General features: G+C 45.3%; 1 protein-coding gene across 33 annotated transcripts in view; it reads right to left on the reverse strand.

The window, feature by feature from the left end:
* USP28 (ubiquitin specific peptidase 28) overlaps positions 1 to 14963 on the reverse strand; it is a 77457-nt gene extending 62494 nt beyond the window's left edge. For 25 of the 33 annotated variants that reach the window (XM_077964334.1, XM_077964332.1, XM_077964329.1 and 22 more), the window contains exon 1: positions 14838 to 14963. Coding sequence is in view for 12 of the 33 variants with exons in the window: in XM_077964320.1 (XP_077820446.1) it covers positions 14838 to 14894 (57 nt within the window). In the remaining 21 variants the exon portion in view is untranslated. Of the gene's footprint in view, positions 1 to 7284; positions 7420 to 14837 lie in introns of all 33 variants that reach the window. The other 8 variants (XM_077964330.1, XM_077964327.1, XM_077964318.1 and 5 more) reach the window with 1 other exon arrangement.
* Between the last annotated feature and the right edge of the window lie 11337 nt (positions 14964 to 26300).

The following is a 26300-nucleotide window of genomic DNA, read 5'->3' on the forward strand; positions in this document are numbered from 1 at the left end:
GGAGGCTGAGGCAGGAGAATGGCTTGAACCCAGGGACAGAGGTTGCAGTGAGCCGAGATCGCGCCACTGCACTCCAGCCTGGGCGACAGAGCAAGATTATGTCTCAAAAAAAAAAAAAAAAGAAAAAAAGAGAAAAAAACACCTCTGTCTGGACAACAAAGACAGTTGCTAACCTTTCCAACCTCCATAAAACAAGGAATGGCCCTTAAAAGCCCTAGGATTTTTTCAGTTTTTCTTCCAGCAACAATGCCATGCTGATCCAATTTTGTCATGGAATAGAAACCTAAAGTAGCTGTAAGAATATGGCTGTCTAAAAAAGACAAACAGCAGCTTTCTGTGGACACAGCTAAATTCCCTGAAATGGACTACTTAATAATTTTTGTGAATGATGCAAATGTCAGTACATGATGAAAATGCCTGTTTGAGTTTATCAACTGGCTTAAAGTTTACAAAAACAATTAAAAGTGTTTAAAATTTGGCCACTGTTATATCATGTAAAGGGGTTTAAACTGGGACTTAAAAACAAGAAAAAAAGGAACTAATCATTATTTACTTTTTAATTTTTTCCATCTCTTTCTTCACATGTACTAAGAAATTCCAATAGTACAAAAGGGTATAAAATGAAAAGGAAATCACCTTCTTCCCACCCTAGTTCTATTTCCCAGGGCTACTACCATTAACAGTTTCTGGGCCGGGCGCGTTGGCTCAAGCCTGTAATCCCAGCACTTTGGGAGGCCGAGACGGGTGGATCACGAGGTCAGGAGATCGAGACCATCCTGGCTAACACGGTGAAACCCCGTCTCTACTAAAAAATACAAAAAAACTAGCCGGGCGAGGTGGCGGGCGCCTGTAGTCCCAGCTACTCAGGAGGCTGAGGCAGGAGAATGGCGTGAACCCGGGAGGCAGAGCTTGCAGTGAGCTGAGATCCGGCCACTACACTCCAGCCTGGGCGACAAAGCGAGACTCCGTCTCAAAAAAAAAAAAAAAAAAAAAAAAAAAAACCAGTTTCTGTTATCTTTCCAGAAATTGTCTATGCACATGAATACATTTTTTCATATGCTACATAATGTCCTATGCCTTGCTTTTTCCTTATTTTAGGATATATTAAGAAAATATTTTTTCATTTCTTTGAATACATGTCCCAACTAAATATGAGAAATGAGGCTGAAAAACACATCGAACACATCACCAAAAATGAAGGAAAATACAATTTTTAACAACATATTGGTAGGGCTAATTGAAAAACTGGGAAAATATCAGGGAAAGATATGAGAAATCAAATTTATATGCTTATAGTTTTAGAAATATAGCAATGATAAAATTTTAAGTTATTACTAGGTGGGTGTTTGCGTATAGTTTCTATTTTTAATAAGTAACAGAGATAACTGGGCGCGGTGGCTCACGCCTGTAATCCCAGCACTTTGGGAGGCTGAGGTGGGTGGATCACCTAAGGTCAGGAGCTCGAGACCATCTTGGCCAACATGGTGAAACCCCATCTCTGCTAAAAATACAAAAATTAGCTGCGTGTGGTGACGGGCACCTGTAATCCCAGCTACTTGGGAGGCTGAGGCAGGAGAAGGGCTTGAACCTAGGAGGCAGAGGTTGCAGTGAGCCGAGACTGCGCCACTGTACTCCAGCGTGGGCGACAAGAGCAAGACTCTGTCTCAAATAAATAAATAACAGAGATCAGAGAGGTGATGTGGGATTGGATTACAAAGGGTTCTAAATGTCAGGAAGAATTTAGGTTTGATCTGATGAGCAATGGATAATCACTGCAGGTTCCTCAACAGGGAAGATACATGAAGGAAGAAAAGGCATTTAAGCGGATTAGTCTAGCCCATGTGAACAACTGGTTCAGCGTGGGATGACACTAGGAAAAGAAAGCTTGAGTTATAGTGCTACTGAGTAAACTAACTGTGATGAGAGAGACAGAATGCTGGTAGGCAAAACGTCAAAGTAAGGCATACTCTGAACATCTCAAAGAATGAAGAGAGACAGCTTAGTCACACATTTGCAATGGATGCCTAAGAGAATGCCTTTGTCAATAACATAAAAGGAAACCCAACAATGTGATATAACACCCCAACAGAATGAAGGAGAAAAAGAAAACAATGGTCACCTTGATTGATGCAGAAAAACATTTGACAAAATCCAACACACATTCATAATAAAAACCATCAGAAAATTAGGAACAAAAGGGAATTCCCTCAACATGATAAAGGGCCTTTATAAAAACCCAAGAGTTAACATCATATTCAATGGTGAAAGACTGAAAGCTTTACCCGTAAAATCAGGAACATGACAAAGATGCCCACTTTCACCACTGCTATTCAACACCGTACTGGAAGTTTAAGCCAGAGCAATCAGGCAAGAATAAAAAATAAATGGCATCTAAATTGCAAAGGATAAAAAAGTAAAACTGCATTCACAAATGACATGATCCTATATATACAAAATCCCAAAGAATCTGCCAAAAAGTTACCAGAGCTGGTCAACAAATTCCGCAGCTTCAAGGTAAAGATAAACAGGCAAAATTCAGTTGTGTTTCTATAAAACAGCAGTAAGAAATCAAAAAGGAAATTAAGAAAACAATTACATTTACAATAGCATCCTAAAGAATAAAACACTTAGGAACAAATTTGACCAAAGCGGTAAAAAACCTGGGCTGGGTGCAGTAGCTTATGTCTGTAATCCCAGCACTTTGGGAGGCCCAGGCAGGTGGATCAGAAGGTCAGGAGTTCAAGACCAGCCTGGCCAACATGGTGAAACCCCGTCTCTACAAAAAATACAAAAATTAGCCAGGCATGGTGGCAGGTGCCTGTAATCCCAGCTACTTGGGAGACTGAGGCAGGAGAATCGCTTGAACCCACGAGGTGGAGGTTGTAGTGAAATTATGCCATTGCACTTCAGCCTGGGCAACAGAGCGAGACTCTGTCTTAAAAAAAAAAAAAAGAAAAAGAAAAGAAAAAAAACCTGTACATTGAAAACTATAAAACACTGCTGAGGCTGGGTGCGATGGCTCACACCTGTAATCCCAGCACTTTGGGAGGCTGAGGCAGGCAGATTGCTTGAGCTGAAGTGTTCAAGACCAGCCTGAGTAACATGGTAAAACACCATCTCTACAAAAAACACAAAAATTAGTCAGGTGAGGCAGTGTGTGCCTATAGTCCCAGCTTCTCAGAAGGCTGAAGTGGGAAGACTGCTTGAGCCCAGAAGATGGAGGCTGCAGCGAGCCAACATTGTGCCACCGCACTCCAGCCTAGCAAAAGAGTGAGACCCTGTCTCAAAAAAAAAAAAAAAAAAAAAAAAGAATTTGCCGGTCACAGTGGCTCATGCCTGTAATCCCAGCACTTTGGGAGGCTGAGGCGGGTGGATCACCTGAGGTCAGGAGTTTGAGACCAGCCTGGCCAATATGGTGAAACCCTATCTCGGCCGGGCGCGGTGGCTCAAGCCTGTAATCCCAGCACTTTGGGAGGCCGAGGCGGGCGGATCACAAGGTCAGGAGATCGAGACCACAGTGAAACCCCGTCTCTACTAAAAATACAAAAAATTAGCCGGGCGCGGTGGCGGGCGCCTGTAGTCCCAGCTACTCAGGAGGCTGAGGCAGGAGAATGGCGGGAACCCGGGAGGCGGAGCTTGCAGTGAGCCGAGATCGCGCCACTGCACTCCAGCCTGGGCAACAGCGTGAGACTCCGTCTCAAAAAAAAAAAAAAAAAAAAAAAAAAAAAAAAAAAAGAAACCCTATCTCTACTAAAAATACAAAAAATTAGCCAGGCATGGTGGCACATGCCTGTAGTTCCACCTACTCAGGAGGCTGAGGCTGGAGAACCACTTGAACCCAAGAGGTGGAGGGTGCAGTGAGCCAAGATCTCACCACTGCACTCCAGCCTAGGCAACAGAGTGAGACTCTGTCTCAAAAAAAAAAAAAAAAAAAAATTTTAAAAATTGATGAAAGAAGTTAAAGACCTAAATAAATTGAAAAACATCCAGGTTCATGAACTGGAAAACTGTACTAGTCAGAGTTCCCCAGAGAAACAGAAGGGAAAGGAGATAAATATAGGAGGTGAGACTTATTACAAGGAATTGGCTCACATGACTGCGGAGACTGAGAAGTCTCAAGATCTGCAGTTAGCAAGCTGGAGAACCAGGAGACCAGCGGTATAGTTTTAGTGTAAGTCTGAGGCCCAAGAACCAGGCGAGCTGAGTGTGTAAGTTCCAGTCTGAGTCTGAAGTCCTGCAAACCAAGAGAGCTGATGGTTGTCTAAGTTCCAGTGCCAGGACCGAGGAAGATCAATGTCCCAGCTCTAGCAGTCAGGCAAGCAAAGTTTCCTCTTAGCATTTTTGTTCTATTCAGGTCTTGATTGAATGAGGCCCACTACCCACATTAGGGAGTTCAAACTGCTCTACACAGTCTACCAATTCAATGTTAATCTCATCCAGAATCACTCTCATAGACACACCTAGAATAATGTTTGACCAAATGTCTGCATACCTCATGGCCCAATCAATTGACACATTAACTTAACCATCACGAAGACAGTATTTTTTTTTGAGATGGGGTCTCAGTCACCCAGGCTAGAGTGCACCTCACCCTCCACCCTATGAGCTCAAGCGATCCTCCCTCCTCAGCTTCCCAAGTAGGTGGGAACACAGATGTGTGCCATGAAGCCCAACTAAGATTTTTTGTATTTTTGGTAAAGGTGGGGTTTCACCATGTTGCCCAGGCTGGCCTTGAACTCCTGAGCTCAAGTAATCTGCCCATCTTGGCCTCTTCCCAAAGTGCTGGGATTACAGGTGTGAGGTACTGCGTCTGGCCACAAAGACTTAATACTGTGAAGGTGGTAATACTACTCAAAGCAATTCAAAAGTTCAATGTAATCCCTATCAAAATTCCAAAGGCCCTATGTGTGTGCATGCGGCAGGGGGCTGGGGGGACCTCTAGTGAAAATCAGAAAACCTGCTACACAAATTCTAAAAGCTGCAGTGCTTTGGCCTTTCTTGCAGAAATAGAAAAGCTGATCCTCAAATTCATACAGAATTTCAAAGGACCTGGAAGAACTAAAACAATATTGAAAAGAAGAACAAAGTTGGAGGACTCACACTTCTTATATCAAAACTTAGTATTAATCCAAAGCTACAGTTATCATAACAGTGTGGTACTGGCATAAGGACAGATATATAGACCAATAGAATAGAACTGAGAATCCAGAAATAAACTCATATCTATGGTCAACTGATTTTCAACAAGAGTGCCAAGACCATTTGGTGGGGGAAAAACCATGTCTTCAACAAATGGTATTGGTACAACTGGATCTCCATAGCAGAAGGATCACACTGGACCCCTACCTCACACAATACACAAAATTACTCAAAATGGATCGACAACCTAAATAAAGAACTAAAACTATAAAATTCTTAAAAGAGAACACAGAGATAAGTCTTCATGACCTTGGATGTGTCAATGGATTCTTAGATATGACACCAAGAGCACAAGCAACGAAAGAAAAAAATAATAACACTTTTGAGCCAGGCACGGTGGTGTGCACTTGTAGTCCCAGCTACTTGGGACACTGAAGTGGGCTGATGCACTTTTCTTCATCAAAGGGCATTATCAAGAAAGTGAAAAGACAACCGGTGTACAAATTCAAGAAATAAATACATACATCAAGAAATACAACAAGTAGTATACAGTGCTGGCCGGGTACGGTGGCTCATGCCTGTAATCCAAACACTTCAGGAGGCCAAGGTGGATCACCTGAGGTCAGCAGGAGTTCAAGACCAGCCTGGCCAACATGGTGAAATCCTGTCTCCACTAAAAATACAAATATTAGCCAGGCATGGTGACGCGTGCCTGTAATCCCAGCTTCTTGGGAGGCTGAGGCAAGAGAATCACTTGAACTCAAGAGGCGGAGGTTGCAGTGAACCAAGATCATGTCACTGCACTCCAGCCTGGGTGACAGAGCTAGACTCTGTCTCGAGAAAAAAAAAAAAAAAGAAATATATAGTGTACAAATTATGAAAAAAGTGAAAAGACAATGGGAGAAAATACTTCTAAATCCTTTTTCTGGTAAGGGTCTAGCATCTAGACAATATAAAGAACTCTCTTTGAACTCTCTTTAAGTTAACAACCAAAAAACAGACAACTCAATTCAAAAACAGCAAAGAACTTAAAAAGGTATTTCTCCAAAGAAGATATATAAATAGTCGATAAGTTTATGAAGACAGTTAACATTAGCTGTAACATTAACATGGCCAAATCAAAACCACAACGAGATGCCACTTCACACCCATTAGGATGGCTATTATCAAACAAAAACAAAAAAAAACAAGCGCTTTGATGAGGAAAGAAAAAAACTAGAACCCTTGTGTATTGCTGGTGGGAATATAAAACTTCCACAGCAACCATGGAAAACAGTCTGGCAGTTCCTCAAGAAGTTAAACATAGAATTACCGTAAGTCATCAATTCCTTCTAGGTATATATACAAAAGAACGGAAAACAGGTACTCAAATATGAGTATATGAATATTCACAACAGAACTATTCATAATAACTAAAAGGTGTAAATAACTCAAATGTCCATCAACGGAAGAATGGACAGGCAGAACATGATCTATACATACAGTGGAATATTATTCGGTGATTAAAATGAAGAATAATACATGCTACAACTTGAACAAATCTCAAAAACATTACAATAAATGACAGATGCCACACACAATAGATCACATATTGTATGATCCATTTAGATGAAATCTCTCTAATAGGTAAATCTAGAGACAGAAAGTAGATTGGTATTGCCAGGGGTTGAGGGCAGTGGGGAATAGGGAGTGACTGCTTAATGGTTATAAAGTTTTGAGGGTAATGAAAATGTTTTAGAACTAGACAGAATTGGTGATTGCACAATATTGTGAATATACTAAATGTCACTGAACTTGTACACTTCAATTTTTTTTTTTTTTTTGGAGACAGAGTTTCATTCTTGTCACCCAGGCTGGAGTGCAGTGGCGCGATCTCGGCTCACTGCAACCTCTGCAGCCCAGGTTCAAGTGATTCTCCTGCCTCAGCCTCCCAAGCGGCTGGAATTACAGGTGCTCACCACCACATCTGGCTAATTTTTGTACTTTTAGTAGAGATGGGGTTTCACCACATTGGCCACGCTGGTCTTGAACTCCTGACCTCAGTGAGCCACCGCTCCCAGCCCCACTTTAAAATAATTTTATGTTATATAAATTTTGCCTCAATTGAAAAAAAAAAAAAAATCACCTGGGTCCAGTGGCACACACCTGTAGTGGCAGCTCTGCAGCAGGCTGAGGCAGGCACAATCCTTGTGCCCAGGATTTTCAAACAGTAGTACACCACGATCATGCCTGTGAATAGCCACTGCACTCCAGCCTAGGCAATACAGCAAGACCCCAACTCTACGAAAAAACAAATGAATAAGGAAACCTGTATACATATCCCCATACAGGAAGGAAGGAAGGGAGGGAGGGAGGGAGGGAGGGAGGGAGGAGACATCAGAAAGTACTAACTTGGGCAAGAAGATTGAAAAAGAAAAAGTTGTTTAGAAAATGTTGTTTAGAAAACCTTCTTAGGGTTAAAGTGCCTAGCAGCCATCCTGTAGCATGTAGCTGGTACTTACTGAGGTAGATCTTTAGTTTGGTTTTGTGTGTCTGATATTTTGACCCCTGTTTTATGTAGAAAGCCTAGATGCTGGAAATAGTGCCATGCAGCCCAAACTCCAGCACACATCAGCCTCCTGGCAAATCTCAATCTTCCTCAGCATCAGTTTCCAGAATGGAAAATGAAGTACACCAAAAGCTTTGAGACCCCTGTATGACTATCAAATGAAGTACTGCAAACAGTAATTATTAGCAAAATGAAGACATGCAAAAGAAATGTAAAATACTGGGACTTGCCTGTCCAACTAAACTCCTCTAGAGTTTACGGTAAAAATACTGATATCCTGTGTTATAGTTTTGGTTTTATCACTTACTTACTGTGTCACTTTGCAAATTCTACTTCCTGGTCATACCAAATTTTATTTCATAGAGTGCCTAACAGGGTTCAATGAAAAGTTATTAAAATTATTAAAGTTATTAAAGTGCTTCATAGTCAAGTGGTAAGTCAGAAACTTTAGTTTTAGAAAGGCTTGTACTAAAGTTGGAGAAATGCTATGCTTCAAGTCAGAATGGCTTGAAGTCACAGCTCTGCTACTTATAATTTAATCACAGTTGTAAGCTGCATTTCTCATCTGTAACATAGAAGCAAACGGACTTCAGTTTAAAATCTCACACGAATAAAGAAAAAAAAGAGCCAGGTACCCTGGTTTATGCCTGTAATTCCAATACTTTGGGAGGTTCAGGCGGGAGGATCACTGGAGCGTGGGAGTTCAAAACCAGCCCGGGCAACATAAAGAGACCCCCATCTCTACAAAAAATAAAAATATTAGCTAGGCATGGTAGCACATGTCTGTAGTCCCAGCTACTCAGGAAGCTGAGGTAGGAGAATTGCTTGGGCCCAGGAGGTTGAGGCTGCCGTGAGCCATGACTGACCCACTGCACTACTCCAGCCTAGGTGACAGAGTAAGACCTTGTCTCAAAAAAAAAAAAAAAAAAAAAAAAAAAGACGAAAGAAAAGGAATAAATAAATCTTACATGAGGCCCTTATAAGGCATACTAACATCTGAGGTCGGGCACGGTGGCTCATGCCTATAATTCCAGCACTTCTGAAGGCTGAGGCAGGATGACTTGGTTCACAAGTTTGAGACCAGCCTGGGCAACACAGAGAGACCCCATCGCTACAAAAACTTTTAAAAGTAACCAGAGGCTGGGCGCAGTGGCTCATGCCTATAATCCCAGCACTTTGGGAAGCCAAGACAGGTAGATCACTTGAGGTCAACAGTTCAAGATCAGCCTGGCCAACATGGTGAAACCCCATCTCTACTAAAAATACAAAAATTAGGCGTGGTGGCATGTGCCTGTAATCCCAGCTACTTGGGAGGCAGAGGCAGAAGAATCGCTTGAACCCAGAAGGTGGAGGTTACAGTGAGCACTCCAGCCCGGGCAACAGAGGGAGATCTGTCTCAAAAAACAAAATAAAATACAAGTAGCCAGGAGTGGTGGTGCATACCTGTGCTCCCAGCTACTCAAGAGTCTGAGGATTGCTTGGGTCTGGGAGGTCAAGGCTGCAGTGAGCCTTGATGGTGTCACCACACTCCAGCCTGGGTGACAGAGTGAAACCCTATCTCAAAAAACAAACAAGACATCTCAGTTTCCCTATCAGTAATAAGATAATAGTTTACACCTTGCTGGGTTTTTGTAAATAAAAATGTACGGAAAAGTGCTTAGGGTGACATATAGCATATGGCAGACACTAGTAATACAAGTGTACATTCCCATGCCTAGTATAACCACCCTGGGAAAATAAGTATGCAGCAAATGTTTATAGCCAAGAAGGTTGATATTCAAGCAGAACTGTTCAAAAAGCACAGGGAAACGGAGTATAGAAGTCATATATATAGAACTCAGGATTAGAAATATAGACATGGAGCCAGGCACGGTGGCTCATGAGTGTAATCCCAGCACTTTGGGAGGCTGAGGCGGGCAGATCACCTGGGGTTGGGAGTTGGAGACCAATCTGACAAACATGGAGAAACCCTGTCTCTACTAAAAATACAAAATTAGCTGGGAGTGGTGGTGCATGCCTGTAATCCCAGCCACTCAGGAGGCTGAAGCAAGCGAGTAGCTTGAACCCAGGAGGCGGAGGTTGTGGTGAGCCAAGATCGCGCCAATGCATTCCACCCTGGGCAACAAGAGCGAAACTCTGTCTCAAAAAAAGAAAAGTATCAGCAAAAAAGTGGTAATGAGGGATCATAAAAGCATAAAATAATAAAAGTATGAGGGGGCCAGATGTGGTGGCTCATGCCTGTACTCCCAACACTTTGGGAGGCCAAGGCAGGAGGACTGCTTGAGCCAAGGAGTTCAAGACCAGCCTGGGCAACATAGTAAGACCTCGTCTCTACAAAAAAAATTTAAAAACAGCCAAGCGCGGTGGTGCACACCTGTGGTACCAGCTACTCAGGAGGCTGAGGTGGGAGGATCGCTTGAGCCTACGAGGTCAAGGCCACAGTGAGCTATAATCACATCGCTGCACTCCAGTTGGGTGACAGAGGGAGAGCAGGCTGCTGAGCAGATTCTGATTACATAAAACCACTCACTGCCTTTCAACCTAACCTGCTGCTGCCTAGTCACTCCCTCTGCAGGCTTCTGAACAATCGGCCATTTGCTAGAGCCCAGACTGGTCCACACAGCCATCTAATTATTGGGCTTTTGAGGAAGCTGTCATTGCCACCTTAAGTTCTGTAGCAGAATCTGGGAACCAACCTCCCTCAATCTCCTGTCAGCTAAGAGTTAGTCTTGCTCAGGTCTGTATTTTCCAAGTTTTGTATATTGAGTCTGAATACATCGTCACTGGAAAAATGTTTTAGAAATGAAACAGGTGGGGTTAGAAACTTTGTTCCAAAAGCAAACAAAAGGAGGAAGGTGGAGACAACAGCTGGACTGGGCAGTAGACGCTTTTGTTGCTGTTATTTGGTTTCAAGATAGAGGACAAGTGCATGGCAAAATGGAAAATGCAAATTCTATCCATATGCTTTTCAAAATGTAATATGCAAATAAATCACCCAAGAATCTTGTCAAAAGGCAGAAACTGATTGACTAGGTCTAGAGTGGGGATACAGGCAGTGGTATGCTGATTGGCAGTGTATTGGCTTGTTTCCTTGGTATATATTCCCACCCTGGCACAGTTATCAACATGAGGTCACTGAACACAGAGCTGGAAGGAGATGTACGAAATCAGCTGGAGAGGCAGAGCAAGCTGGCTCTAGCACACTCAACTCTCTGCATTTCTAAATCCTAGGGGATGCGAATGCTGCCGGTCTGTGGACCATAATGTGAGTAGCAAGGGAGAAGACAGTAAAGGTGACTAAGGAGAAGGGACATAATAGAAAGAGAAGAGAGACATCATCTAGATCAGAGTTTGTCAAGCTCAGCACTATTTTATACAATTTACACATAACTCTGTTTTGAGGGGCTTACTCCTGTACACTGCAGGATGTTTAGCAGCGTTCCTGGCTTCTACGCACTACATCCCAGTAGCATCCTCCCTCCGGAGTCACAATCGGAAAGTCTCCAGACATTGCCAAATGCTTCCTAGATTACAAAATCTCTCCCTAGTAAAAACCACTAATCTAGGTTTATCTCTAAGAAATGAAAGTTGGGGGCGGGGGGGCGGGAGGAGGAAGGGAACCTTTTCCACCGAAAATAAGAGAAAAGAGATGAGATGGAGTAGGGATACAGGGACAAAACATGAGGCAGGGAGCTCTTTTTAGACATCAGCGAGTTCAGTCAAGTAGAAAAGATGATTATCTATTTAGAAAGACTGTAGGGAGGACTGGAAGTTTAAAACATTAGGGGAGTTCTACAAAAGGCATTACAAGAGTAGTGGAAAGTCTGTGATTCAGAGCAATGGGTCCATCAACTATGAGACAGGACGAGGGGCGCCTTGGGCTCTTGGGGTCAGAACTGCCTAGATACAATTCCAACTGTATCATATCCTCGCTGGATGACCTTGGACAAATTACTTAGCAAGTATAAGCCTTCTCACAGAAACCTCGTGGAGTTGTGTAAGTACTGAGAGAATGCTATGTTAAGTTCTGAGCACAGAGTCTGGCACATAGTGTATGCTCAATTAGCATTAGCTATTACTATTATCAGCATTATTTTCCTTGGTAAGTACTTGCTTCATTTTACTACTTATTTAATTTATTTGATGAAACAGAACACACGGAGAGATCTTGCCAATAAGATGCTATTGGCCAGTAAGCCTTAAAAATACTGTTTGTATTTGGGGGCAGAGGGGCATGAGAGTTGTGGAACCAATCACTGACTTACTGATGTTTTAAAAATCAGTTAATGAGACAAAGTAAAAGCAAATGAAAGGCCAATAAATCAAAAGAAAGCAAAAAGGGCATTAAATTTTCACTGAAACCGGCAGGTTTTTATAGAGCTTCAGCTGACATAATGAATGTGTGATATGAACCCTCAGTACAGCTGCCAAGAATGACAGGTTTGTAAGAACCAAACCGACTTCAAGTTGTTTCTCCTGTAATAATAGTAAACTTTGCTGCTATAGAAGTCAAGAATTGATTGAAATACAGGAAGCTGTCAGTACGTAATCTCTTTAGATATTCGAATACCAGTTTGCAGTCTGGGGGATTTAGTGAAATCACTAAGTGTCTACTCTCAGATTTGAGTCCATACTGAGAGCGTATTTCAAGAGTACTACATATTTCTCTCACTAAAATTCTTGGGAGGCCATAAAGGGTTTTGTCTGTCCTGTGTACAACTGACCAATAAGGGAAGGGAAGCAGTCTAGGCTTTAAATAGCTTCTGAGTGTCAGGGACGGATAGCTCTCCTCAACTAGAACAATGAAATATCCTTTAAGGGAAAGGTAGAATGCCTGAGAGAGTTCAAAATAAAAGAATCCATTCTAACATGAAACTTACCAAGATGAGGAAGAAGTTATTAAAATCTTTCCTATAAGATGCAAAAGGTACTTTTCCCGGAAGTTTCTTCAACCTATCCTGATAACTTTAAGCTTTTTATTAGCAAAAATAAAAGAGGCGAACATTATCAAGCATTCCATGCTTAACAGCTTTCCGTATAGGGCAAATCACTGGGAAGAACAGTAAATGTCATCACTCTGCAGGTGGCCAGGAATCAGAGTACTCCAGCCAGCCACAGCCACTGGAGTTCCAAGCCTTCCCAAAATAGCTATGACTTACATACAAATGCTCATCAAGTAGCTCACACACAAACTCTCAAATGGAGAATGCTGAAATAGGGTCACTACTCAAACTGCGGCAGACGTAAATGAAGATGCCCTGATTAATAGGCACATGGTCTTAAATGACTGAGCCACGACAAATTTAAATATGACTTCTCTCCCTTAAAATAGTTTCTTCTCTAAATCAATATGATGGTCTCCAAACTAAAATTTTCCCATGTTTTTAAGTCACTGTGCTAAAAACAAATAGAACTGATCTCTGAAGCCAAACAGAGAAAAATCCTGACACATTTCAATAGGCACTTGTGAACATCGAACAATAACATTTCCATTAGAAATCAGTGCACGATATTTTCGTTTTGGAGTCCAGGACCTGGAAGTATATTTTTCTAACATGAGTTTTAAAAAGTGCATCCAGACTGGGGGCGGGGGCTCACGCCTGTAATCCCAGCACTTTGGGAGGCCGAGGCGGGTGGATCACGAGGTCAAGAGATTGAGACCATCCTGACTAACACGGTGAAACCCCATCTCTACTAAAAATACAAAAAATTAGCTGGGCATGGCGGCGCGCGCCTGTAGTACCAGTTACTCGGGAGGCTGAGGCAGGAGTATGGCGTGAACCCGGGAGACGGAAGTTGCAGTGAGCCAAGATCGCGCCACTGCACTCCAGCCTGGGCGACAAAGTGAGACTCCGTCTGAAAAAAAAAAAAAAAAGTGCGTCCAGACTGGGCGCCAGTGGCTCACGCCCGTAATCTCAGCATTTTGGAAGGCCGAGGCGGCGAATCACCTGAGGTCGGGAGTTTGAGACCAGCCTGACCAATATGGTGAAACCCCGACTCTACTAAAAATACAAAAATTAGCCCGGCCGGCGGCGGGCGCCTGTAATCCCAGCTCCTCAGGAGGCTGAGGCGGAGGATGCAGTGAGCCGAGATCGCACCACTGCACTCCAGCCTAGGCAACAGAGGGAGACTCCGTCTCAAAAAAAAAAAAAAAAAAAGTGAGTCCATGCTAACTACTACTGGCCTTCCAGACAAAAGAGTAAAAAAGATATAAAAGGATTCTCACCTGAAGGTATCTATCTGCCAGCTTTGTATGACAAATATAAAGTGTCTCACTTCCAAACTCGTATTTGAATAACTGGCACAGATTTCCCATTTTGTCTTGAAAAAGTGCAGTACTTGAGGGGTGAGGAGGTGGTGTTAAGTTATAACATTCCGAAGTAACACTAGAAGACATGCTCAAATTGCCCTCTTCCCAAGTTTCTTAATACAGACATTAGCTTTTCTCCCAAACCAGGGTTCTTTCACTCTCACCATCTTAACTCAGAAGTCCTTGTATTGATTTCAGTCTTCTTAGACATTGGGAACAGGAGAGCATTATCAGTAGAATTTCTATTCATCACGCTGCTCCTCCCCCTTCTTAAAAATCTAGAGTGATGAATGCAATAATTGGGGAGGCTGCGCTGTTTTGTTTTCAAAGCTGGGTGGGGAGGGAGGGAAGTGGTGGTAACTGGGACCCCTGGTCTTATAGAAGACGGTGATAATTCCGGACTTTAAGTGAAATAACTTCGGTCTGCTTTAACCTTTTAAAAACGCCGCCATAAAACCGATTTAAAAGTCAAAGCAAAACAAAACAAAACCAACCAACGCTGCCGCTTTCGGAAGTTTCTCACCCCGGTCGGGGCCCAGGAGCGCTCACCTTACTGATCCCTGCGGCGGAGAACCCCACGTCCAGCCCTTTATATTTGGTTTTCCAAAATCTGGAAATCCCCCTACAACTTCAGCTCGCCCACGGACGCAAAAATGCAGTCCTCAATCTCCACGGCCCGAGCCCCGCAGAGCCCTCGGCCTTCTCACCCACGCTCGCGGGCGCACCCCCTGTCCCGCCCGGCCGCGGCGCCCTCCGCAGCCCGCAGCCCCGCAGGCCCCGCACGCTCCCCTCAGGGCCTGGAGCCCGCCCCCAGCTCCCGCTCGCCGTCGCTGAGCCCACCGAGCTGTGGCCGTCGGCCGCGCCGGCCGCGTCGTCCTGCTGCAGCTCCGCAGTCATGGCCGAGGCGCCCAGCCGCGGGTCACCCGTCTCCCGCCGCTGCCACCGCCGGCCCAGCCTCTCAGGACTAGACCCCGCCCCCGCCCTCCACCCGGCTCCGTCCCGCCCCCGCCCTCCACTCCGCTCCGTCCCGCCCCCGCCCGCCGCGCGCGCCAGAGGCCCGGCCCACATGTCCCGCCCCCGGCATGCGCGCGCACGCAAGGCGCGTGGCCCGGGGCCGAACAGTTCTGCGTGCTCCCGCGCACGCCCGGCTGACCAGACGTCGGTCACGTGACCCCGGCCCCGCCTGTAGCTCTCGGTGGGCTTCACAGCCCGTGGTGGTTGCCGGCTACGCTGCTAGTACCCGGGAACTGGATTTGCGAATCCTGGGAGCCGCGTTCCTGAGTCTTCTCCGCTCTCTGCCCTCAAAACCTCATTTCTAGGACTGACCTCCGGCTCCACCCTCCCTCCACGGGCGAGTTAAAGCTGCTCCCCCGCCGTGGGAAACTGCCGAATGACCGTGGAATAAAGGATTTGCCACCAGGCTTTGTGGCCATTTCCAACTCCAGTGACGTGAAAAAGTGTTCACCATCTTGAAGGAGAGATGGAGGATGAATGCAGTCGCTTGTCTAAAGCTAACCAAACGGACCAAAGCCTCCGTTCATGGGTGCCCCGCGTGGTGCCCTTAACCTTGATGCTGTTAACCTGGGCATGAAAGGAAAAATTACAGAGTTTTTCCATTTTCGATTTTCAGAAGTTCAAACTAAAATTTTGTGTTACTTTGTTATGTTTGAGGCAGATATTTACGATTTCATATTAAAAGACCACGTGCTCCTATTGAATTGTTTTTTATTTGGTTGTTTGGTTTTGGGGTTTTTTTTTTTTTTTTTTTTGGTTTTTTTTTGAGACAGAGTCTCACTCTGTCGCCCAGGCTGGAGTGCAGCCGCACGATCTTGGCTCACTGCAACTTACGCCTCCTGGGTTCAAGCGATTCTCCTGAGTAGCTGGGATTACAGGCACGCTCTACCACACCCAGGGTTTCACCATGTTGCCCAGGCTGGCCTCGAATTCCTGACCTCCAGTGGTCCGCCCGCCTCGGCCTCCCAAAGTGCTGGGATAACAGGCATGAGCCACCGCGCCTGGCCTGAATTGTATTTTCAACAACTGTGTGGGAATTGTGATTACTCAGCCCTTTAAGATACAAATGTGTCATGATGGCAAACCCACTTGACAGCATGCTGGGTGTCCCAAATCTGCGTAGAGGCTGAGTGTGGAAGGGCATCTTTTAAGAGTAGCACTTACACCCTTGCCCTGGTCTGGTCTGGCTCTCAAGCTACACTTTTAAGTGTGAATTTAACATAGACTGTGGCCTTTCCTATACTCCTGGCATTGTTGTCGCTGGGATTGTTATGTTTCACCTGCAGGCCTCACTAGTCTGCATGCGGGCACAGTTTGTGACAAAAGGAAACAGGTACAAGTCAGGTGCAGCTCCCAGGAGAGGCCAGATTACTCTCGGGCCTGGACTAGGACTGCTGCTACTTCCACCACCTGGAGATACAGGGATCCCCTTCCCCTGGCAGATTAACTGGCAGATTAGCATGGTTGCAGTGATACTACCTTGGAATCTTCCACATTCAACAGGCTGTTTGTGTCTGCGATGTGTAGGACATTTTATGTTTGTGGCTCTGCCATTTTTCTTTTCCTCATGAGTGACTGTGTTTATGGCCTCAACCTGGGTGTCATTGCAGAACAGGTTGATTTCAGATTGATGTTGGTTTTCTTTTTTGTTGTTGTTGTTTTGTTTTTGTTTTTTTGTTTTTTGAGACAGGGTCTCGCTCTGTCATCCAGACTGAAATACAGTGGTGAGATCACGGCTCACTGCAGCCTTGAATTCCTGGGCTCAAACGGTCCAACTGCCTCAGCCTCTGAAGCAGCAGGGACTTCACACGTGTGCCATGCCCAACCAATTTTTGAGTCTTTTTTGTGGCGATGGGATCTCACTATGTTGCCCAAGATGGTCTCAAACTTCTGGTCTCAAGCAGTCCTCTTGCCTTGGCCTCCCAAAATGTGGGGATTACGGATATGAGTCACCACACCCAGCCCACATTGATTTCTGAGTCTCGCTTATTTGCAGCATTGCCTATTTCTACACTGCTAGAATGCTTTATTTACCATGTCTCTGGAGCAACCCTTGTTTGTGTTTACACATGCATTTTAGGAAATTGCATGTTCATTGTGTGTAAGTGGTGTCAAAACCTATAACCCTTTGTATTAGTCTGTTCTCCCATTGCTATAAAGAACTACCTGAGCCTGGGTAAGTTATGAAGAAAAGAGGTTTGACTCAGGAGCATAACAGGAAGCAAGACTGGGAGGCCTCAGGAAATGTACAATCGTGGTAGAAGGCAAAGGGGAAGCAGGCATGTCTTCCCATGGCAGAGTAGGAGAGATAGAACAAAAGCAAAAGTCACACACACACACACACACACAAAGATCTCATGAGAACTCACTATCACGAGAAATGCATGGGGAAAATCCACCCCATAATCCAATCATGTCCCACCAGGTCCCTCCCCTGGCAAGGTCTCTGACATGGCCTGGAGACATTTTTCCCATGGTCTTGGGGATTCACATTAGGCTTCTTGCTACTTATGCAAATTTCTACAGCTGGCATGAATTTCTCCCCAGAAAATGGGTTTTTCTTTTCTTTTTTCTTTTCTTTTCTTTTTCTTTTTCTTTTTTTTTTGAGGCGGAGTCTTGCTCTTGCTCTGTTACCCAGGCTGGAGTGCAGTGGCGCCATCTCGGCTCACTGCAACCTCCGCCACCTGGGTCCAAGCCATTCTCCTATCTCAGCCTTCTGAGTAGCTGGGACTACAGGAACCCGCCACCACGCCCAGCTAATTTTTGTATTTTTAGTAGAGACGGGGTTTCACCATGTTGACCAGGATGGTCTTGATCTCTTGACCTCGTGATCCACCTACCTTGGCCTCCCCAAGTGCTGAGATTACAGGCATGAGCCACCGCGCTCAACCAGGTTTTTCTCTTTTCTATCACATTGTCAGAGTGCAAATTTTCCAAAATTTATGCTGTGTTTCCTTTTTAAAACTGAAAGCTTTTAACAGCACCCAAGTCACCTTTTGAATGCTTTGCTGCTTAGAAATTTTTTCCACCAGATACCCTAAATTATCTCTCTCAAGTTCAAAGTTCCACAGATCTCTAGGGCAGGGGCAAAATGCCACCAGTCTCTTTGCTAAAAGATAACAAGAGTCACCTTTGCTCCAGTTCCCAACAAGTTCCTCATCTCCATCTAAGACCACCTCAGCCTGGACCTTATTGTTCATATCAGTATCAGCATTTTCATCAGAGCCATTCAATAAGTGAGGTTGGGTGAAGGTACAGCCAAACCATATCCAAAAATTAGCCAGGTGCGGTGGCTCGTGCCTGTAGTCTCAGCTACTTGGGAGACAGAGGGAGGCGAATCACCTGAGCCCAGGACGTTAAGGCTGCAGTGAGCCTAGATCACACCACTGTACTCCAGCCTGGGTGATGGATTGAGACCCTGTCTCAAAAAAAAAAAAAAAAAAAAAAGACCACCAGACCTCCTACACCCTTATCTCTGAAAGAGATGTGTACAGGCCCTTTGGTAAATTTAGACCCTGAGTTTTGATTAAACCTCTTTCTGCTGGATGGTTGTAAACAGGGCTCCAGATCTAATAAATATAATTAATTTGGGACTGGATCTGATAAATCCTGTTAGCCTCCTTTAACTTCCACTTGGTGCTGGACATGGTAATCAGCTAGACACACCCTGTCCTACCACAACATTTAATGAGCAAGTCTACATCAGTGCTTGGTCATCAGTTGGCAAGTCTCATAGTGATCAAATATCAAAAGTGGATATCACAGAACATGTGCCGTCACCACAGAAAATCCCATCTCATTCCTCTTAAGGGCTTATACATGAAGGCTCTAGAATAATTCTATTATTAGTCAATAATCATTTCAAGAGTATCCAGGGGAGAAATTAATATTGATAAGAAGCAATAATAAACAATCGGTGTGTTTAAACAGGGAATAATTTGCAGAGTATTCTCCCAGAGAGGAAATTGACTTTTTTTCTTTTCCTGGAAAACCTTTTGTCCCAACGCTAAGTTATTTTTATTTATTTATTTATTTTTCCCGAGACAGAGTCTTGCTCTATTGCCCAGAGCTGAAGTGCAGTGGCGTGATCTCGGCTCACTGCAACCTCTGCCTCCCGGGTTCAAGCCATTCTCCTGCCTCAGCCTCCCGAGTAGCTGGGATTACAGGCATGCACCACCATGCCCGGCTAATTTTTGTATTTTTAGTAGAGACGGGGTTTCACCATGTTGGCCAGGCTGGTCTTGAACTCCCCGCCTCGGCCTTCCAAAGTGCTGGGATTACAGGTGTGAGCCACTGCACCCAGCCTATAAGTTATTTTTTGAGTCAATGGATTTCTCCTCTGATTTACTGCAAATCCAAAATATAATTTATATTATAATAAAATGATCTTGTTTGAATGATTGAATTCTTGTGTGGATTGAGGAGCTAAGTGACAATGAAGGGAAAATGTTAGGAAAAGAATAGAGAAAAGAAGAAATAAAGAAACATGTTTCTTCTCTGCTTCACTCTAAATGTTTTTTGCCAGTGGCTTCTGAGCAACTGGATTTGAAAGCCGCAGGCTATGACTGATTGACAGGTGTGACTGCTCTTTAAGCTATGGATTCCTTTCCAGGAATGATCTAGTCAGAAATGTCCCTAAGGGCCAGCTCCTCAGCAGCTAGGAAAATGGCCTTTGAGGGATAAAATACAGGTATTTCAGTAATAACCCCTAGATTAAAGAGTTTACTTATTTAAGGTTAAATTATAGGTGTTAAGAAAATGTTTCAGAAAAGGATCTATGGTTGGTTGAAAAATAAATGGATTTCCAATCTGCCTCAAATGTGTAATGTAGGCAATGTAGTGTGTGGAGAATTGAAATAGCTTTTGGTAAAGTTAATGAGTTCATTTTAGAAGTACAGTTAACTAGGCTGGTGTGGTGGCTCACGCCAGTAATCCTAGCACTTTGGGAGGCCAAGGTGGGTGGATCACGAGGTCAGGAGATCAAGACCATCCTGGCCAACATGGTGAAACTCCGTCTCTACTAAAAATACAAAAATTAGCCGGGCGTGGTGGCGTGTGCCTATAGTCCCAGCCAACCAGAAATCACAGGCAGACAACTGTTCAAATCATGTTCAAATAAGGCAAATGCCAAGCTGCAACCAATCCAGCTATTTCTGTACCTTACTTCCCTCACTTCTGTTTTCTTTTGTTTACTATTTTATTTTTATTTATTTATTTTTTTTGAGGCAGGAGAATCACTTGAACCTGGGAGGTGGAGGAGGTTGCAGTGAGCCAAGATTGCGCCACTGCACTCCATCCTGGGTGACAGAGCAAGACTGTGTCTCAAAAAGGAAGAAGAAGAAAAAAAAAAGAAGTACAGTTAACGCGTATACACAGGGGATTGATTCCAGGACCTCCACCTGGCTCTACCATAATGAAGTCTGCACATACTCAAATTGTGAAGTTGACCCTGCAGAACCCACTTATAGGAAAACTCTACATACTCAGGTTTTATAACCCTTGAATACTGTTTGTGTGTTGTTTGTTTTTGAGACAGGGTATTTCTCTGTTGCCCAGGCTGGGGTGCAATGGCACGATCACAGCTCACTGCAGCCTGGAATTCCTGAGCTCAAGCGATCCTCCCACCTTGGCCTCCCAAAATGTTGGGATTACAAGTGTGAGCCACTGCACCCAGCCTGAATACAGTATTTTTGATGCACGTGTGTATTTTGATCTGCATATAAGTGGACCCATGCAATTAAAATCCATGTTCTCGGCCGGGCGTGGTGGCTCATGCCTGTAATCCCAGCACTTTGGGAGGCCGAGGCGGGTGGATCACGAGGTCAGGAGATCGAGACCATCCTGGCTAACACAGTGAAACCCTGTCTCTACTAAAAATACAAAAAATTGGCCAGGCGTGGTGGCAGGTGCCTGTAGTCCCAGCTACTTGGGAGGCTGAGGCAGGAGAATGGCGTGAACCCGGGAGGCGAAGGTTGCAGTGAGCCGAGATCGCGCCACTGCACTCCAGCCTGGGCGACAGAGTGAGACTCCGTCTCAAAAAAAAAAAAAAAAAAAAAAAAAAAACCCTGTGGACTCTATTTGGCTTTGGTATTCAGAATATGAACTCTCCGTGGCTGACATTTATAATTCCGGCACCTTGGGGGGTTGAGGTGGGAGGATCACTTCAGGCTAGGAGTTCCAGACCAGTCCAGGCAATATAGCAAGATGCCATCTCCACAAAACCTACAAAAATCAGCTGGGCATGGGTGGTGCACACCTATAGTCCCAGCTACTCCAGAGGCGGAGGCAGGATGATCACTTGAGCCCAGGAAATCGAGGCGGCAGCGAGCTATGATTATGCCACTGCACTCCAGCCTGGGTAACAGGGTGAGACCCTGTCTCTAAAAAGAAAATAATAATTTTATTGATCTGGTACTTAACTCTGGAAGAAAAGAGAACTATTATTATTATTTATTTCTTTTTTTATTTTTGAGATGGAGCTTCGCTCTTGTTGCCCAGGCTGAAGTGCAGTGGCACGATCTCAGCTCACTGCAACCTCCACCTCCCGGGTTCAAGCAATTCTCCTGCCTCAGGCTCCAGAGTAGCTGGGATTACAGGTATGCGCCACCACGCCCAGTTAATTTTGTATTTTTAGTAGAGAGGGGTTTCTCCATGTTGGCCAGGATGGTCTCAAACTCCCAACCTCAGGTGATTTCCCCCCCTCTGCCCCGAACCCACCTCAGCCTTCCAAAGTGCTGGGATTACAGGTGTGAGTCACCGCGCCTGGCCTGAGAACTATTTTTTTTTTTTGAGAACTATTTTTAATTGGGAGGCTGAAGTTCTGGGATCACTTGAACACAGGAGTTCAAGGCTACAGTGAGCCTGTTGGAACCGAACTGTCGATTCCCTCCTGGGCAGGGGTCGCCGCGAAGGATCACCGACACGAGATTCACAGCAGAGAGTTATTTATTACTAGCGCGCTAGGGTCCCAAGCTCTAAGTTGGCCCTGGGACCCCGACTGCTTGTTACAGGCTGTTTATATAGGCAAACACAAGTTCAAACACAGCTTATGGCGCGAAATTCAAACAAAGCTTAAGGCGCAAAATGATTGGGTCTAGCTGTGGCCTGAGCAAGGTGTCTTATGCTAATTGGTTAGAGCAGGACCTTATGAGGTTTTTTTCCTGGAGTTGTTGATTCCGGGAACTTCGAGGCGGGGTGGGACCCCCGGAATTGGCAGGGTGGGACCTCATGAGGTTGTTTCCCGGAATTGGCAGGGTGGGACCCTATCAGGGTGGGTCCCTATCGAGGCAGGGTGGGACCCTATCCAGAGCCACCTGGTGTTAATTTTTTCTATATGAGGCCTAGTTTCTAAGTTTTATGAGGCCTAGTTTCATTCCCTCCTCTTTTTGTGTCAGAGGCTCAATCTTGAGCCTCTTCTTCAGTCCTGAGGGTCTGGTATTGTTGGGTCAGAACCATAGCATGTACTATGTTTAATCTATTTTTAATAAGGGTGAGTAAGCGGTTGAGTATGCATGGCCCGAAAGTCAGGATGAGCGTGAGCAGGATGAGGGGTCCTAAGATGGTGGAGATTAGGGTGCTAAGCCAAGGGGATTGGTTGTACCAATTTTCAAACCAATTTTGCTGAGATTCTCTCTCTTTTTTTCTCTTGTCTAATCTTTCTCTTAGTTTTGCCATAGAATCTTTAACTACTCCTGAATGATCTGCATAAAAACAACATTGCTCTTTCAGGGCTGCACAGAGCCCGCCCTCTTTCAGAAAGACAATTTCTAGTCCTCGTGGGTTTTGTAATACAACTTCAGACAGAGAAGTCAAGGACTCTTCAAGTTTTGTGATGGATTGTTCTATGGCTCTAAGGTCTTCATCTATGGCTACTCTAAGTTGTTGCAGATGATGGTTACCATGCACTAGGGCTGCTGTCCCGGTCCCAACTCCAGCCGCTACCCCAATTCCTAACATTACGGCGAGGGTGAGGGAGATAGGTTCTCTCTTTGGTCTAGTATGAGTTTTTTGCTCATACCGGAGATCAAAGGAGTCTCCAGAGTGATAGTATACTCGGGGAACAACTTGTACCAACACGCAATAGTGGGTGCCACTGCTAAAAACGGCTGTGGATACACAGGGGGTGAGCCCAGTGTTGCAAGCCCACCAGTCCGTCTCGGAGGGGACCAAATAGTGATTGGAGCTGGGTACTGTCAAGGTTACATTACAAAGATGCTGATGACTAGGGGGCACTTGGCCTATGCAGGTTCCCGACCCAGAAACTTCAGCCAGGGTTAGTTTTCTTTGTTGTTCCCATGCGCATCCAGTAGGATTGGCGGAGTTAGTGAAATTATTAGTGGAGGCAATGCCTTCATAGTAAGGGGGGCCTGTTGCCAGACATAGCCAGCAAGAGGAGGTAAATTCTGGCTTTGTCTGGTTTAAAGCGAAATAGGAGCCCTTTATGAGATTTAGGAGCCTGTCACCTATTCCCAGGTCAAGGGGCCCGCGGGTGACGTTTTGAGCTGAGGGTGTGTATTTAGAGGAGGTGGAGATTAGAGGCGGGGAAGTGCTTTTAGGAGCTCTTGGTTGGGGCTCTCTTGGTGCAGGAACCAGGGGCTTCCTTGTTTTTGATAAAACTTGGTTTGGTCCTACTGCGACAGGGGCTGTGATAGGGTTGACTATTAATTTGATTTGGATAGGGATTCCATACAGTGGCTTTTGGTATAAATATAGGCCCCATATTAACCCGGATATCCAACAGTTATCAGATTTTGCTGCATCTTCAAACTTGATGCGGACCAGATTGCAAGTTTTTGAATATCGGGTTCTGGTGCAGCACTGGACAAAGGACATGGTTATGTACCAGGGTTTCGTGGCCCATTTCCATTCTCCATCATTAGTAGTTATACAGGACCAACTAGCGCAAAACAGGGCATCTATTTCTCCACAAGTTTTTCTCATTTCTCCTGTCCTGAATCCGGGACAGGCATAGAACCCGTTCCGGCTTACGGACACCCTTCTAGCCTGTTTTCTCCATTCTCCCCCTTCCATGTCAGCTATCTTTGCTATTTTGTCTAGGTTGAAATAGAGGTCAGGGAACCAAGTCCCCATAGGAGCAATTTTTGAGGTTTTATCTAAGACCTCATGAGTACTAAAATCAATTACCTGCCAGGTCAGGTTATATGGCCGGTGGGGGTTATTACTGTCAGCGACACAGGGAAGGAGGGCTAGTAATAAGCAAGGGGCTAGATACGAGAGAGTCTTATCTTGAGCGGGTCCTCGGAGCGTCGGAGTCTCCATGTCTTAGGTGGAGTTGGTCCGGGCGTCTCTGGAGCAGCCTTGGCGTGGGATGCGTGGATCCAAGTGGAGATTCCGTCAACCTTTATGGCTGTGGGCGTGGTCAGAAGAACAATGTAGGGTCCTTTCCACCGAGGCTCTAGTCCTTGAGTGCGATGCCGTCTAACGTAGACAGAGTCTCCCACCTGGAAGGGGTGACTGGTCTGTGGATGTCCTGGTTGGTACAGTTCTGCCAAGGGGGCCCAGATTTGGGCCTGTACTGCTTGGAGTCCTTTTAGCCGGGCCTGTAGGTCAGTCTTAGGATCGGAGGGGGAGAAGGAATTAAGCAAGGTTGACAAAGGGGGAGGTCCTCCGTAGAGGATTTCATATGGAGTGAGCCCAAAACGGTTAGGCGTATTTCGGGCCCTTAACAGAGCTAAGGATAGGAGGCGTCTCCAATCTTTTAAACCAGTCTCTAAGGTCAATTTAGTAAGGGTCTCTTTTATTGTTCTATTCATTCTTTCTACCTGTCCTGAGCTCTGGGGTCTATAGGCACAATGTAATTTCCAATTAATCCCCAATATCCTGGCGAGCCCCTGACTTACCTGAGAAACGAAGGCCGGCCCGTTATCTGACCCAATTACCTTGGGAAGTCCGAATCTAGGAAAGATTTCTTCCAAAATTTTCTTGGCTACTATGTGTGCCGTTTCTTGCCGGGTGGGGTAGGCTTCTACCCATCCTGAAAAGGTATCTACAAACACCAGTAAGTACTTATATCCAGCATAGTGAGGTTTTACTTCAGTGAAGTCTATTTCCCAATAGACTCCTGGGCGGTTACCACGAGTTCGTTTCCCTTCTGGCACTAGGGTAGCCCCAGCGTTTACCTGCTGACAGACCTTACAGGCAGATGTCACTTGTTCTACGAGGGTACTTGCCTTTGGGATTAGAAAGTCAGTTTTTTCAATCAGTAATTTTAGCTTTCAATTACTCAAGTTTGTCCAGGCATGCATCTGCTGGATCATTGCCAGGGCCTCCTTTTGGGGAAGGACTATTTTTCCTCCTTTTTCCCAGTTTTTAGTGTCTTTGTTTTCTATAGCCCCTATGGCCTTTGCTTCTTCCTGGTCTTCTGGGGTATAAGTATGTTCAATAATTATGTGGCTGGTTTCGTCAGGTTCTGTGGCTAGGGTCAGTACTTCCGCCATGGCGGCTTGCCTGGCCACTTGGTCAGCCTGTCTGTTTCCTACTGCGACTGGATCCTGTCCTTTCTGATGCCCGGGGCAGTGAATTATAGCCACTTCTTAAGGAAGAAAAAGGGCTTTTAATAAGGCAATTATTTCAACTTTGTTCTTGATTTCCTTTCCTTCTGAGGTTAGGAGACCTCTTCTTTCATAGATACTTCCATGAGTATGAGCCGTTGCAAAGGCATACCGGCTATCAGTATAAATGTTAGCTTTCTTTCCCTTGGACAGCTCTAGGGCCTTGGTTAGTGCTATTAACTCAGTCTTCTGTGCAGACGTGCCAGGAGGTAGTGATTGTGCCCAAATGGTGTTGTGGCCATCTACTACCGCCGCTCCTGCCCTCCGGGTACCTGAGTCAAGGTAACTGCTGCCGTCTGTGTACCAGGTGTGATCCGCGTCTGGGAGTTCTTGGTCTTTAAGGTCTTCCCGGGTTCCATGGGTCTCAGCCAGTACTTGCCGACAATCGTGTGGGCTTGGTTGGTCTTCTGGTACCGGCAGCAGCGTAGCAGGGTTTAGGGTGACCGGAGGGCCAAACTGGACGCGGTCCGTGTCCAGTAGGAGGGCCTGGTAGTGGGTTAGGCGTGCGTTGGTTATCCACCGGTCCGGGGGCTGCCGCACTATGGCCTCTAGAGCATGTGGGGTAATAACAGTCAGTGGCTGCCCAAGGGTTAACTTAGCAGAGTCCTTGACCAGCATAGCGGTGGCTGCCATGATACGAAGACACGGGGGCCAGCCGGCCGCCACAGGGTCCAGCTTTTTAGACAGGTATGCTACCGGTCTTTTCCAAGGCCCTAAT

Source organism: Macaca mulatta, chromosome 14 (assembly GCF_049350105.2).
Source record: "Macaca mulatta isolate MMU2019108-1 chromosome 14, T2T-MMU8v2.0, whole genome shotgun sequence".
NCBI lineage: Eukaryota > Metazoa > Chordata > Mammalia > Primates > Cercopithecidae > Macaca > Macaca mulatta.